General features: G+C 44.6%; 1 protein-coding gene across 1 annotated transcript in view; it reads right to left on the bottom strand.

Annotated features, from left to right (window-relative positions):
- Positions 1-16,899, bottom strand: part of LOC124002459 (rhomboid-related protein 3-like) — a 52,939-nt gene that overhangs the window by 15,686 nt on the left and 20,354 nt on the right. The window contains exons 3-4 of the mRNA XM_046309866.1: positions 3,120-3,278; positions 452-679 (exon numbers count right to left, since the gene is read on the bottom strand). Of these exons, the coding sequence (XP_046165822.1) occupies positions 452-679; positions 3,120-3,278 (387 nt within the window). The remainder of the gene's footprint in view (positions 1-451; positions 680-3,119; positions 3,279-16,899) is intronic.

The raw sequence follows: 16,899 nt of genomic DNA on the forward strand, positions 1-16,899 counted from the left end.
GGGAGGGGAAGTTATTGTTGAGGAAGATAAGATCTAGCCTGGGTACTAGCCTAAGAGATACGTTTTAGTTTTCACAGAGATATTTAGGTTGTCTCCATGAAGAATGTAGCGTTTCACAATAGTCTAGACTGATTTCAAAGGCTTATCTCGATGGAGAGTTGAAACCAAGAGCAAAAGATAAATGATACTGTTGCCATCTCGCTATTCACCCTATCTTGAAAACAGAAGTTGAACGATAGGGTTCTCTTTGTTATCAAAACCGATACTTTACAGCATCAAACCCTAATCAAAGATGCTTGAAGAACCTGAGCCCTAAATCTCTCATGGGCACGTCCTAACTCAACACTTCTGTCGAATATTCACTTAGTCTCCCATTGACATTCATGCATGACTAAGGGAAATTTGACTGAAGTAGAACTTAGGATTTACTCCTCCATGAGCGGAATGTTACCTCAGCAATGGTGATAGCCAAGATGAGCCAGGGTGGTGGGCAGCAGGTGTAGCTGTCAAAGTACCACTTCCTGTCGATCTCCCGGGGCAGGGTCTCGTAGGCGATGTGCCTCACCAGCCTCTGGGACAGACCCAGACCCACCTCCTCCCCCAGGGCCCCGGCCCCCTTCAACTGACGACTTCCCTGGAGGATGGCCCGCCGGAAGCTGTTGCTGCGCTTGTTGGACATCTAGCAGGGAGAAGGGGGGGGGGGGTGAGAGAGAGGAATAGAGAGAGAGAGAGAGAGAGAGGGTTGGTGAGAGTGAGACTGTTATGAGCACATGTGCAGATGTCTGTCAAAATACATAATCAAATACCCAGTGTCCATCTGCAGGTCAGGCTTCATTGACAGTCAGTCCATTCAGTGAGACTTTCATTGCAATAAGTAATTTAGTTCTCTTATGTGAGTGACAGAAACGTCATAGAAACATGGCTATAAAATAATTGTCTATTTTTAATTAGGATAAATTCCAGCCATACAGGTCTTAACACTATCGCTGGCTTCCCTACAACACCCCATTGTGTCGTCATAGCTCCCCTAAGTCGTGGGCACCCCCATCCTTCATCCCCACTGTGACAGCAACCACGCTGCCATACCCTCCCACCTCGCCCCAGCAACAGAATGCCTCCGTCATCACCTAGCAACCGCTGAGCCCTTCTCCTCGTCCCAAGTACTGGCGGCAGCTGCCTGACAACGCAGCCCTTCTACCCAGATCAGCAATATTCATGGTCCTCCTATAGAACATGGAACGTGTACAAGTCCCTCTCTCTCTATCCCTCCCTGATTCCTCTCCCTCTGATTCCCACCTTTCTCTCTCTCTCTCGCTCTCTCTCTCTCTATCCCTCCCTGATTCCTCTCCCTCTGATTCCCACCTTTCTCTCTCTCTCTCTCTCTCTCTCGCTCTCTCTCTCTCTCTCTCTCTCTCTCTCTCTCTCTATCCCTCCCTGATTCCTCTCCCTCTGATTCCCACCTTTCTCTCTCTCTCTCTCGCTCTCTTTCACACATTTCTCTCTTTCTTTTTTATATCTCCGATCGTAAAAGTAGTTTACAATAACACCGTTCTTCAATCTATAATGACCGTTCAAATTGGACAGATCTCCAATTATGATCTTGATTGCAGTCAAGAGACAGTGTGGGATTCTTCATGACTGTAGGTTACCATGGCCACTCCCAACCCAAAGCCAACAGAGAGTTGGATCAAACGGTATCAAACATACACATGCTGCACCACACACACACACACACACGCACACGCACGCGCACGCACACGCACACGCACGCGCACGCACACGCACGCGCACACGCACACGCACACGCACACACACACACACACACACACACACACACACACACACACACACACACACACACACACACACACACACACACACACACACACACACACATTCCTCTCCAGGTCACCAACCGCATAAAGACACAGTCTTCTTTCTTCCAGCAATGCAGGGGCAATTCTTCTCCTCTTATTTTCAATCAAAAGAGAGAGAAAGGGAGTGACGTTCTATCTATTCACCGACAGCGAAGAAGAGAGTATGGTAGAGAGAGATTGGTATTTCTCCAAGAAGGACTGTGGGACCAGGGACAATCTACTGTTATACTGGGAGATACTGTCAGGGAGAGGAACGAGAGGAAGAGAGGGAGAGAGAGGAGAGGGAGGGAGAGGGACAGAAGGGACAGGGAGATAAAGAGAGCGAGAGAGATAGGAGAGAGAGAAGGAAAAGTAGAAAGAGAGAAAAGAGAGAAAAGAGAGAGCGAGGCAATAACTCCCAATCACGCTGACAGCTTTATGGAATAGGCAGCTGAGCAAAGTAAAGATGGAACTGCAAATAAACCCCAGCAAGCCTGTCTCTGTCTTCCACTCCCACTTCTCCTCCTCCTCCTCCCTCTCTCCATCTATCCTTCCCTCATCCTGCTTGGCTTCTGTTGTGGTTCCAGTGAATGTGAAAGCCACGGGGGGGTGAGGGGTCTTTGTGGGTAACAATAGCAGCCACACCCCCCAACACACACACATACATACACACACGCACATCACTTGACAACATGTTCCTCGTTCCTCATTCCTCTGTCCCACTTCCAGTTCCTCGCCTTGACCTTTGACCTGTCTCATGACCTGGACCGACCAATCAAAGATCCTCTTTCACAATTTCCCACAGGCCCATTCTCAGCCCACTGTACAAGATAATGGACAGCTTTGAAGGAAGCGGAGAAGACTAAAGAGAGAATAGGAGAACTGGAAATTGAGAGGGGAGAGTTGGGGAACCTTCACAAACCCACCCCCTACCGGCCACAACTTTTCACGTTTCCAAACAATTGATTATTTCTCCAGATGACTACACCGTCCAGGGTCAAGAGTTCAACCTCTCACCTGAAACACAACAGGTGCTAGACGACGCGTGAAATTGCCAATTTAGACCAAGCTGTGTTGTCTAATACCGTGGAATATCCATGGTGTAGATGCCTTTATAGAGGGTTGATATCATAAGACCACTTCCTCTCCACTTCCTCTCATGTCTCAACATGACCAATCGGTGTACAGTATAATCAATGTTATGCTTATACAAATCACTATTATCAGTTACTATGGTAACATGAAGTGACTCGGGACTCTCACCAGGTTGACAAAGTCCTGGTAGCAGATCTTTCCGTCTGCGTTGCCGTCGGCGAGGGCCAATAGAACCTCCAGCTTGTGAGGGTCCAGCTCCGAGCCATGGGCCGCCAGCAGGTCTCTGAACCGCTCTGTACTGATGAAGCCTGAACTCTCTGAGTCGAACTGGAACACACAGGGAGAGGCATATGGTTAGAAGTTCTGTAGATAAACACAGACACAAGGACAATGACACACGCGCACGCACACACACACACACAAGAGACTTGACAGATGCAGTCAAACAAAGCACATTTACAAAGGCACAATGCACATACTCACAAGCCTTATCGCATAGAGACACACAAAGGTTATTATCACAAGTGAATTATAAGTTAAGTCAGTATACAATCTCACAGTACAGCCTGGTACCGAACATTCAAAACTGACACAAAAAAAACAAGCCAAAAAGCTATAAAATAACATTTTGTTCATACTTTGAGCTACTTTGTAAAGAATTTCAATGAGCCCGAATAGCTCATCTAACCAACGGCCATTTTGTTTCATTTTTTATTTTCATTAATCACATTCAGTAGCTGAGGAAAGAGCCTATAACTTCTGAGAATATCCACACTTTAAAGAAGTTAGCTAGTGTTGTGTATTTCATTATACTGTCAAGTGTCCTGAAACGTTTAGATGCACTTGAAATAAAGTGAAATTGTATCTATCTGACCAATTACATCCTGGTCGTCTACATCATGGCCTTTCCCCTACTACCCACTAAGCACTTCCAAGGGTCACAAGTCCTTGGCTCAACCCACACAACAGTCTCTCACATTCAGCAGAAGCAAATGCCAGACATCCCACACTAGGAATTCTTCACACTCACTCCTTAGTTCTTTCTCTCTCACCAATGACGCAAATACAGCACAGTGACTGCATCAGTGAATCAAAGAGAACAGTACCAATAGCTTTTTCTCATACCAAATGTTATATGAGCAAAACGTTCTTACACATTACCTCAATCCTCTCCGCTATGAGTGATAGTAATTCCAATGGAACTCAAACTGAATTGAATGGAGCCACTTTAGACTTCAGATGTGTCTGTTCAACGGACTGTAAAACGGCCTGGATTTGAGTTCTCTTCTGTTTCTCGATGTGCTTGTGTTTGACTTGAATGTCAGGTCGTTTGTGAATAGGGTCAGAATACAGCTGTCGTGCGTATAGTGTGTGTGTGTGTGTGTGTGTGTGTGTGACATACAGACGAGATGAGCAGTGAATGTAATTCCATCGCCCTGAGCAAAGCCTCAGACAGTTTGTTTGCCTTCTCCATGTGCCACATTTGGCAGGCAGCACAACGGAAGACAGGCAGAGGCCATAGAAATAACATCACAGGCCATTGACTTGAATGAGGATTCTCCTTCTACTTATTAGACAGCCCAGTACGTCACTCGGGCCGAGCTCCCTGCCATCCAGGACCTCTATACCAGGCGGTGTCAGAGGAAGGCTCGAAAAATTGACAGAGACTCCAGCCTCCCAAGTCATGGACTGTTCACTCTGCTACCGTCCGGCTAACGGTACCAGAACATCGGCTCTCGGACCAAGAGACAGCTTCTACACCCAAGCCACTAGACCGCTAAATATCCAGACTGATGAATATCAATTAATGGCACCTGAACCGTCTGCTCTGACTCTATCTTGCACTGACCCGACACACACTCACTAGACTTTATATACACACCATATACTCACTCACCTGATACTACACTGTCACTCCCACACAGATCCCTCACACATTCAAACACTACATACCCCCACACACACACACACACACACACACACACACACACACACACACACACACACACACACACACACACACACACACACACACACACACACACACACACACACACACACACACACACACGTCCATACGGACACAACACAAACACACATGCTGTACACACACACACTTTTACACTCCTCATTTGCTGCTGCCACTCTGTTCTTTGTTTTACTCTTATTATTATCTATCCTGATGCCTGGTCACTTTACCCTGCCTTCATGTACATATCTACCTCATATACCTTATTATTATATATCCTGATGCCAAGTCACTTTACCCTGTCTTCATGTACATATCTACCTCATATACCTTATTATTATCTATCCTGATGCCTAGTCACTTTACCCTGCCTTCATGTACATATCTACCTCATATACCTTATTATTATCTATCCTGATGCCTGGTCACTTTACCCTGCCTTCATGTACATATCTACCTCATATACCTTATTATTATCTATCCTGATGCCAGGTCACTTTACCCTGCCTTCATGTACATATCTACCTCATATACCTTATTATTATCTATCCTGATGCCTAGTCACTTTACCCTGCCTTCATGTACATATCTACCTCATATACCTTATTATTATCTATCCTGATGCCAAGTCACTTTACCCTGCCTTCATGTACATATCTACCTCATATACCTTATTATTATCTATCCTGATGCCAAGTCACTTTACCCTGCCTTCATGTACATATCTACCTCATATACCTTATTATTATCTATCCTGATGCCAAGTCACTTTACCCTGTCTTCATGTACATATCTACCTCATATACCTTATTATTATCTATCCTGATGCCAAGTCACTTTACCCTGTCTTCATGTACATATCTACCTCATATACCTTATTATTATCTATCCTGATGCCTAGTCACTTTACCCTGCCTTCATGTACATATCTACCTCATATACCTTATTATTATCTATCCTGATGCCTGGTCACTTTACCCTGCCTTCATGTACATATCTACCTCATATACCTTATTATTATCTATCCTGATGCCAAGTCACTTTACCCTGCCTTCATGTACATATCTACCTCATATACCTTATTATTATCTATCCTGATGCCAAGTCACTTTACCCTGCCTTCATGTACATATCTACCTCATATACCTTATTATTATCTATCCTGATGCCTGGTCACTTTACCCTGCCTTCATGTACATATCTATCACAATTACCTTATTATTATCTATCCTGATGCCTGGTCACTTTACCCTGCCTTCATGTACATATCTATCACAATTACCTTATTATTATCTATCCTGATGCCTGGTCACTTTACCCTGCCTTCATGTACATATCTACCTCATATACCTTATTATTATCTATCTTGATGCCAAGTCACTTGACCCTGCCTCCATGTACATATCTACCTCAAATACCTTATTATTATCTATCTTGATGCCAAGTCACTTTACCCTGCCTTCATGTACATATCTACCTCAAATACCTTATTATTATCTATCCTGATGCCAAGTCACTTTACCCTGCCTTCATGTACATATCTACCTCAAATACCTTATTATTATCTATCCTGATGCCTGGTCACTTTACCCTGCCTTCATGTACATATCTATCTCAATTACCTTATTATTATCTATCCTGATGCCTGGTCACTTTACCCTGCCTTCATGTACATATCTACCTCAAATACCTTATTATTATCTATCCTGATGCCTGGTCACTTTACCCTGCCTTCATGTACATATCTACCTCATATACCTTATTATTATCTATCCTGATGCCTGGTCACTTTACCCTGCCTTCATGTACATATCTATCTCAAATACCTTATTATTATCTATCCTGATGCCTGGTCACTTTACCCTGCCTTCATGTACATATCTACCTCAAATACCTTATTATTATCTATCCACACACACACACACACACACACACACACACACACACACACACACACACACACACACACACACACACACACACACACACACACACACACACACACACACACACACACACACACACACACACACACCCTGGAAGGGAAAGGGAACCAAACTAACCTTTTCCTGCAGGATGTATTCCAGTTTCTGCCGGGGACATCTTGTCATGTCTCTAGTTTGTGTAATCCCAGAACCCAGAACCATATCTCACGTGTGTTTACCAGTTAATAGTGTCATAAGAGACTACTGTCTGTGTGTCTAGTCCAGTCCCACTGCTCTCTGTCTGTATCTACCAGACTGTCTGGTCCAGAATAAGAGCTTGTTTACCCCTCTGACGGATTACAGTCCCATACTGAACACCCCCCCCCTCCTAAACCCCCTGTTCTCAGCCCCCCAACAATACAACCCAGCCCCAAACCCCATTTTAGCCTACATTCAGATCTCAGACCCCCTCTCTCCCACATCTCTCTTAGACACACACTTGTACAACTCTCTCTCAAACTGAAACGAACACACACCCTTTCTCTCACATGCCTACACACTGTCACGAAGACCCACACATACACATTCCCATACACCAGCCCTTCAGACTCCAGTTCAAATTCTGCAGTCAACAGGCTCACTGGCAGGCAGGGATGAGTGTGATGATGTGGGGAACCCCTCCTTAACAATGGGGGCCTAATGGACATTTCATGCAAGGTTTACCCAATCCCTTTCCCCCAATAAGACCCTGTTGCCCCTCGTCCCTCTGAGGGCTTCACATAAGACATAGGAAACACACATTAGAATATGGAACAGCACTGTTGATGACATAGACACATTAGAATATGGGAACAGCACTGATGATGACATAGACACATTAGAATATGGGAACAGCACTGTTGATGACATAGACACATTAGAATACGGGAACAGCACTGATGATGACATAGACACATTAGAATACGGGAACAGCACTGTTGATGACATAGACACATTAGAATATGGGAACAGCGCTGTTGATGACATAGACACATTAGAATATGGGAACAGCACTGTTGATGACATAGACACATTAGAATATGGGAACAGCACTGTTGATGACATAGACACATTAGAATATGGGAACAGCACTGTTGATGACATAGACACATTAGAATATGGGAACAGCACTGTTGATGACATAGACACATTAGAATATGGGAACAGCACTGATGATGACATAGACACATTAGAATACGGGAACAGCACTGATGATGACATAGACACATTAGAATATGGGAACAGCACTGTTGATGACATAGACACATTAGAATATGGGAACAGCACTGTTGATGACATAGACACATTAGAATATGGGAACAGCACTGTTGATGACATAGACACATTAGAATATGGGAACAGCACTGTTGATGACATAGACACATTAGAATATGGGAACAGCACTGTTGATGACATAGACACATTAGAATATGGGAACAGCACTGTTGATGACATAAACGCTGAAACGTGTGTTCTTTTTTGTTCAGCACTTATTGCAATTTGCACGGGTAAGTTTGGAATTATTTTGAGTATGGAATTACATCTGGGCTACCTTGGGATTTCGTCTTTATGGTTTGAGTGTGAGTACCTGCTCAACTCTGTTACCATGGCATACACACACAGGGACAAATCATTATGTTGTACTGCGCATATTCAAATGTCAATCTCCTCCCAAAATGTAATACAAGCTAAGCCAGGACTTACTACTGCTTCCTCCTGACCATGGGGGTTGTTTTGGGCATAACAAAGGGGTGTGGGGTGTGAGACAAACCAAACAGATTGTTTCCCCTGACCAATGATAGAGTATTATGCAGACAAAGGCCTTTATTTGACACATACACGCGCACACGGACACGCGAACACACCCAGTAATCCTGCCATTTGGGCTACTCCATAGACTAGCTTCAAGGGCTGAGGAGAGGAAATTATAGAGGAAACGAGAGAAGAGGAAGGAGGGGAAGGGAAGAGAAGAGGAGAAAAAAGAGAAGAGAAGATTGGGGACAATACTAGGCTGGGTCCTTAGCCTCATTTTCATAATGCTGCATATTAAGAAGCTTGAGGCAGCAGCAATGGAGAGTTTAGGGAGTCCACCAAGCCTAACAGCCCACAGAACAGTCAGAAATATCATTGGTTCAAGTCTAATTTTGAGCAACCTTTTTCCCTCTGTATGAGCCGACCACAAGGTCCTTCCCCCAATCTAATATCGTTCTAATATTATTCAAACAGATGAATCCATCCAGCACGTGGGAAATGTGATTCTGTTAGCCCCCCAGCCACCTTAATAAACAGTAGTGTTCAGGCAGCTACAGACATGTTGGAGGGATTGTCAACCCTGATATAATGACTCTACCACATCCCTTATCCCTAACCTCATCCCAGGAAGCTGCTCCACTCATCTAGTGACCTCTGACCTGAACCAATATGGGTCACTGTCCAACAGGCCCCCTGCCCTACTCTGAGATAAACCCATGAGGCATTTTCTGGAACAATGACTACCACCGTAAAGAAGAGCAGTTAACTGGAGTGTAGGATCATGTATGGTAATGATGTAGGATCATGTATGGTAATGATGTAGGATAATGAAGTTCAATTGGAAAAGACAACTGACAACTCAGTTTTGTGCTCCTGGTTCTCTCAAATATGTGTTTAGTTGATATTTAGGCAAAAAAATCTTAGATCCTCTCTTTTGTGAACTACCATGTCAGGTGTCTCCATGAAGCATGACACCTGTAGGTGGATGTCCTACTCAAATGGTTCAAATTCATAACGTCCTGAACCATGGAAAAACTACCATGGACCAAAATCCATAATGCGATAAACTGGCTGAATTGATGCGTTAACGATGAACAGAACAGAGTTTATAACACCTTTAAACTACTACTACTAGTTTGACGATTGTAGCCATCAATTGTCCCATAAACAATCACCCATATTAGCAAACTATCTTATCACATTTCTCTAGTATGGGCTACTTATTGTAATGACATCAGCAAAATGCCTGCGATAAGTGATCGGTATGGTTGGTAATTTCGGGTTTATCGTCAACAGACCTATGCCAATCACAAAAACACTGGAATAAATTCACAATTCTACTCTGTGAAGTTGAATAATGGAAGTAGTATTTCACCTACAATGATATTATCAACCACAAATAGAGACGCCTCATTCCCATTCCTTTACCACATACAGGTTGCCGTGGTAACATGCATGACTTGGCCGATCGGCACAGTAACGTGTGCAATAACATGCGTGACCTGACTGACGGGGGGGAGCAACAACACGCATTACCCTGAGAGCAGGGGTTCACAATTCACAGAACTGCGGTGTTACGGGACTAATGGTACCTCATAGAGCTGCCAAAAGACTGTGGTGGAGCTGAGGGAGGCCATTAGTGACTCTATGTTCCCGTTGGGGGCTTCCTCCTTAAAGGTGAGGACCTTTAACAGGTGATGAGGCTGTGAACGTTTAACAAGACACCAACAACCGGCAAAGTCAAAATTGTTCTCTATCCAGTTTTATAAAAGTTGAAGAAGCATATGGTCTACGTGCTATTCTAGAGAAGGGTTCTACCCATCCTATGGGGTTCAACTTAATGACAGAGTCTACAGTAGCTACATGAAACCATAGACAATCTGAATGTTTTATATGACCCTCGATCGGCCTCACCAGCTCAATCACTCAAGGCATGCAATGAATTATACTGCTGTAGGATAACACCTGACACCTACACAGTCAGGTCATGCAGAATTATAAACACATTAACAGACAGGGAATATATTTATTTGTAGGCTCTTAGTCTCCAAAATAGCACCCTATTCCTTATGTAGTGCACTACTTTTGACAGGAGTCCTATGGGCCGCGGTCAAAAGTCAGGGGCAGATTGGCCATCTGACGCCTCAAGGAAAGAATGGGCCGGTGTGTTAGAAATACCAGGAACAATTTCTGGTCCCAGTCCGCCCCTGTCAAAAGTAGTGCACTATATAGGGAAAAGGGTGCCATTTGAGACACAGCCTAGAAGTGTCAGCTGCAGTGGGCCATTACTACACATGTTCATTATGCCATTGATCAACAGCGAGCTACTCATCATAATAGATGAAGAACTGGTGAGGGGCAGGTAGCTGAACATGCTGCAGGGTCATGGGACTGGGAGCCACACACACACACACACACACACACAAACACACACACACACACACACACACATAAACAAACGAGTTCACACACACACACACACACACACACACACACACACACACACACACACACACACACACACACACACACACACACACACACACACACACACACACACACACACACACACACACACACACACACACACACACACACACACACACACAGGTAGAGTGCTCCCTTGACATGATCCAATTAGCTGGTCTAATTAAAAGCTACTAGACTGGTGGTGGGGGGGGCTTGTTTCTCTCTGCTAACTACAGAGCAACACTGGGGAGGGCAGGAGTGTCTCAGGACTGTGATTCGCTCTCTCTCGCTCTCTCACAAACACACACAAGTGCACACACACATTCACACACACACACCCACGCATGCATTTACACACATGTGCATGTTCGCCCACACACACACACACACACACACACACACACACACACACACACACACACACACACACACACACACACACACACACACACACACACACACACACACACACACTCACTCACTCACTCACTCACTCACTCACTCACTCACTCACTCACTCACTCACTCACTCACTCACTCACTCACACACTCACTATCCCATCTCTCCTGGTAAGCGATGTGATTGTAATGATCGCTTTCTCCAGTCATGGGATCTGACTCCCTGAGGGAGATGGAGAGGAGTGTGTGTGTGTGTTCCAACAGCACTCTTCACTTAGCTACATTTACTATTAGATCACTCACGGAGACACACACACACGCACACATGGAGTGAGTGATCTAAGAGAGTGGCAGATGTACACTGAACAAAAATGCAACATGAAAAGTGTTGGTCCCGTCTTTAATGAGCTGAAATAAAGATCCCCGAAAATGTTCTTACCCACAAAAAGCTGTTTTTAAATGTTCATTTCTCTACCATAAGCCTCCTCCAACGTTGCTTTAGAGAATTTGGCAGTACGTCCAACCGGTCTCACAACCGCGAGAGGTTTGCTGATTTCAACGTTGTGAACAGAATTCCCCATGGTGGCAGTGGGGTTATGATATGGGCAGGCATAAGCTACTGACAACGAACACAATTGCATTTGTGAAATTTGAATGCACAGCGATACCGTGACGAGATCCTGAAGCCCATTGTCGTGCCATTCATCCGTCGCCATCACCTCATGTTTCAGCATGATAATGTACAGCCCCATGTCGCAAGGATCTGTACACACTTCCTGGAAGCGGAAAATCTCTCAGTTATTCCATGGCCTGCATACTCACCAGACATGTCACCCATTGAGCATGTTTGGGATGCTCTGGATTGACGTGTACGACAGCGTGTTCCAGTTACCGCCAATACCCAGCAACTTCTCACAGCCATTGAAGAGGAGTGGGACAACATTCCTCAGGTCACAATCCACAGCCTGATCAACTCTACGCGAAGGAGATGTGTCACGCTGCATGAAGCAAATCTTGATCACACCAGATACTGACTGGTTTTCTGATCCACACCCTTTCCTTTTTGTTAAGGTATCTGTGACCAAAAGATGCATATCTATATTCCCTGTCATGTGAAATCCATAGATTAGGGCCTAATGTATTTATTTAAATTGACTGATTTCCTGATATGAACTTGTAACTCACTAAAATCTTTGAAATTGTTGCATGTTCAGTATAGTTTTCTTTGGCCCATGCATCACTGTTAGGGGCTTGACTCAGTAGGTTGGGGTGTTAAAGGGGTCAGCTGACAGCTGGGAAATGGGACGCTCCTGTGACTCAAAGGTTTTCGGGAAAGATGAAGAGGGATGGTGTGAGGCAGGGGGTAGGGTGGTCCATGATTAAAGAGGGGGGGACCCCTTCAAACCCCATATTCTGCGTCCCTCTCATCAGACATGCACGCCCACGCACACAAACATACACATACACACTGTGGCTCTACTACCATTCGAATGCTAATTCAGGGTTTCAGACCCACAGACCCACACATACACACACACCACAATCTACAGCTGAGGCAATACTAATGCTAGATTACATCACTACTCCCATTGACTGGCTATATAACACCACGAGTTGATCTGTACCTCCAAAGACCAGTGAGAAACATGGCGCTAACTCTCTCCTCGTTGTCGTCTAGGAGACTAGTTCAACTTGAGTGCAGACAGCAGCTTGCAAGCGGGCTGGGACGGGGACAAAGGGGACGTGGCTAGGACCTGACAGCCAGGGTTGAAGGGTCATGGCTGTGACTGGCAACTGGGTCCAGAGAGTCACCCCAGACAGTCCTACAGACAAGATTGGGTGACACCAAAAAATGATGAAAGGTAGTCCTGCTGTCAATGGGAACATGATGTGTGGTGTGTCAGTGTTTCTCATCTTGCACTAATATCTGACTCTAATCCCTCCGCCGTTGGTCTGATCCAAACCATAAGACAACGTAAAGATGTCTCATCCAAACCATAAGACAACGTAAAGATGTCTCATCCAAACCATAAGACAACGTAAAGATGTCTCATCCAAACCATAAGACAACGTAAAGATGTCTCATCCAAACCATAAGACAACGTAAAGATGTCTCATCCAAACCATAAGACAACGTAAAGAAAATATGTTTTCTTCAGTCAGACTGGGTGGTATGAATAGAACATACAGGCTAGTATTGTCTGTGGAAAGCTAGTCTTCGGGATGGGCAATTTGTAAGAACCTGGCTCTGTGTTCACCAGACCAGATCTGACACCAACTTCACACTCCAAGTTAGGTCGACGTAGCAAAAGGTTGTGTTTTGACAGCTGCTGGCTGTCTGACACTGATGGGGTACAAGAATGTGCGTCAGGCACGATTTCGACATAGGGAGTCAATTCTGCAGAACAGAACAATGCTTTTCATACCTCAAGGAGAGGAGCTTTCCAAGCACCAAACAATAGGAAATGATGAGGGGATTTGTGTGTGTGTGTGTGTGTGTGTGTGTGTGTGTGTGTGTGTGTGTGTGTGTGTGTGTGTGTGTGTGTGTGTGTGTGTGTGTGTGTGTGTGTGTGTGTGTGTGTGTGTGTGTGTGTGTGTGTGTGTGTGTGTGTGCTATTTTTTGTAAGACACCAACTTTCAAAGTTGCCCAGTTCAAAGCTAAAAGCTCCATTCAAGCTCATTTGTGGGATAGATTCACATTGATTCACTTTTGGAATCTCCACGTGTGTTCTCATTCTGATGGGTGTCTTGGTTTAACTATGCATTTGTCTCAGCTGGTACCAGCAAATGGAGATTGGCAGAACCAATATAACAGTCTAATAATTTGGTCCAATCAGTGTCAATGTATTAGCATCTCATTCAATCAGTGCCAATGTATTAGCATCTCATTCAATCAGTGCCAATGTATTAGCATCTCATTCAATCAGTGCCAATATATCAGCATTTTTTCCCAATCAGTGCTAACAGTCTTTCAATCAATAAGCACCGATATGTTAGTACTGTGTGTTACTATCAACACAACTGCTGATGATTGAGTGGCAGAATGAGGCGGGTCTAGGAGAAGGATATCGTCTCCAGACTTTCAATTACCCAGACATCATCTCTCCCGTCGCCAGAGATCATCTCTCCTGTCGCCAAACGTCTCGCCGGAAAGGTCAGCGTCTGGCTCAAATGGAGCCCTGTTAGCCATGCGTGTCACGACCAGGCTCGCGGACTTCCTACACCACTGTGACTTGAGCGATGTCTAATGCTTTGACAGGACACTAATAGCCTTTCTAATGCCATGTCAATGTCCGATAACGCTACCTCAAGTCCACACTCACTAAGAGACTGTGATAATCCATAGAGGACAGGAGGGAAGCTGTGTGTGTGTGTGTGGGGGGGTGTGTGTGTGGGGGTGTGTAAGTGTGTGTGTGTCTGTATGTGCAGAGGTTCACTCGTTAAAAGAATGGAGGAGAGTGAGAATAGAGGTAAAAATAGATGAGGTGATAAATGACTGTGTCTAGAGTCGTATTATCCTCCTGTGTACAACGCTGTATCCACCTTAGTGAGCTAGCTAATATAAGGCCTGAGTCCACAGTTCCCTGATGACAGGTCAGAGAGTCTATGGTGGCACACTGACATCTACAATGACCAAAGTAAGAACTTTGTTTTTTGAGGTAAGAATATGCTTTTCCTTTAGGGAAGGAGAATGTTCTTTCATAAAAGAGATTTAGATAATATGGAACTATTTTAGTCTACCAAGTATAAAGTAACGTGTGGAAACCACAGCAGTGCTACTTAAGACTTTCTCCTACTGCAGGTGGGAGGTTAAACAAAGATATGGGAGAGACAAGACTCCATTCCATTCTCTCACCCGGACAGCATGAAAAACCCACCATCCAATCCTCCCAATCTCCAACCCTTTCCAAGATCTCCACCTAGTCCTCACCCATCCCTTCCATTCCAAAACAACACCTCATGATTCCTGCTAAGGGTGCTCCTGCGCTACACTCTTAGAAAAAAGGTGTTATCTTGAATCTAAAAGGGTTCTTCGGTTGTCCCCATAAGAGAACCCTTTTTGGTTCCAGGCTGAACCATTTTGGTTCCATGTAAAAAACCTTTCCACAGAGGGTTCTACATGGAACCCAAAACGTTTCTACCTGGAACCAAAAAGAGTTCTCCTATGGAAACAGCTGAAGAACCCTCTTGGAACCCTTTTTTCTAAGAATGTAGCCTACATATTTAATGAGTGTTTACTCTCAGGCTTCCTTCTCTCTCTTCCTGTACCTTTTCTCTTCTACGTCATTTGGGTCCACTCTCCTTCTGCCATAATCATCTCTTCACACAATAAGCAGGAAAATAACAAGTTAAAATGGCCACCCTTCAGCACTTTTACTGGGGTTCTGGGGTACAATGGAATATTTTTTTTATTTGAGCGTTATTTAACTAGGCAAGTCAGTTAAGGACAAATTCTTATTATCAATGACGGCCTAGTAACAGTGGGTTAACTGCCTTGTTAACTGTGGGTTAACTGCCTCGGGATTTGAACTTGCAACCTTTCAGTTACTAGCCCAACGCTCTAACCATTAGGCTACCCTGACAGAATAATTGTCAAGAGAAAAAGGAAAGACAAAAAGAGAGAGAGAGCGAGCGAGAGAGGAAAAGACAATGTGTGTGGGAGACAAGGACTTTCTGTCTAATGAACGTGCACATGGGTTAATTTAATGTGATCCATCCGTCCACTATTTCCAACCAGTAGCCACAACCTGTACAGCTAAAGACAGCCAAGATCTATCACTGGGAGTGAGATGACTTTTCGCCCACTCCTTGTCCTCCTCTCAAAACCCTGACGGCAACAATACTTAATTACCGTCTTATTGCACTGAGACATGTTCTTGGTTCAGTTATGGGGGCTGAGGCCTTAAACAATACACACATACATGCACACACACACATCATAATGGCTGCAGGCTTAGTGTAAAATGGGGTACAGTACTATCATAAGGCTTAGACAGATGCTGCTCTATAGCAACAACACAAAACAAAAAGGCTAGGGGGCTGAAATGTAACAAACTCCTGCTTGGTTGTTAGCTGGGTGCTAGAGCCCAGTGTGTGTGTGTGTGTGTGTGTGTGTGTGTGTGTGTGTGTGTGTGTGTGTGTGTGTGTGTGTGTGTGTGTGTGTGTGTGTGTGTGTGTGTGTGTGTGTGTGTGTGTGTGTGTGTGTGTGTGTGTGTGTGTGTGTGTGTGTGTGTGTAGCAAGGCTATATAAAGGGGGTACAGGTACAGAGTCAATGTGCAAAAGTGCGGGGGCACTGGTGTCGAGGTAATTGAGGTAATTATGAACATTTTAGGTAGAGTAAGGTAAGGTAAGTGGCTATGCATAGATAATAACAGAGAGTAGCAGCAGCATGGG

Source organism: Oncorhynchus gorbuscha, linkage group LG18 (genome assembly GCF_021184085.1).
Source record: "Oncorhynchus gorbuscha isolate QuinsamMale2020 ecotype Even-year linkage group LG18, OgorEven_v1.0, whole genome shotgun sequence".
Classification (NCBI taxonomy): Eukaryota; Metazoa; Chordata; class Actinopteri; order Salmoniformes; family Salmonidae; genus Oncorhynchus; species Oncorhynchus gorbuscha.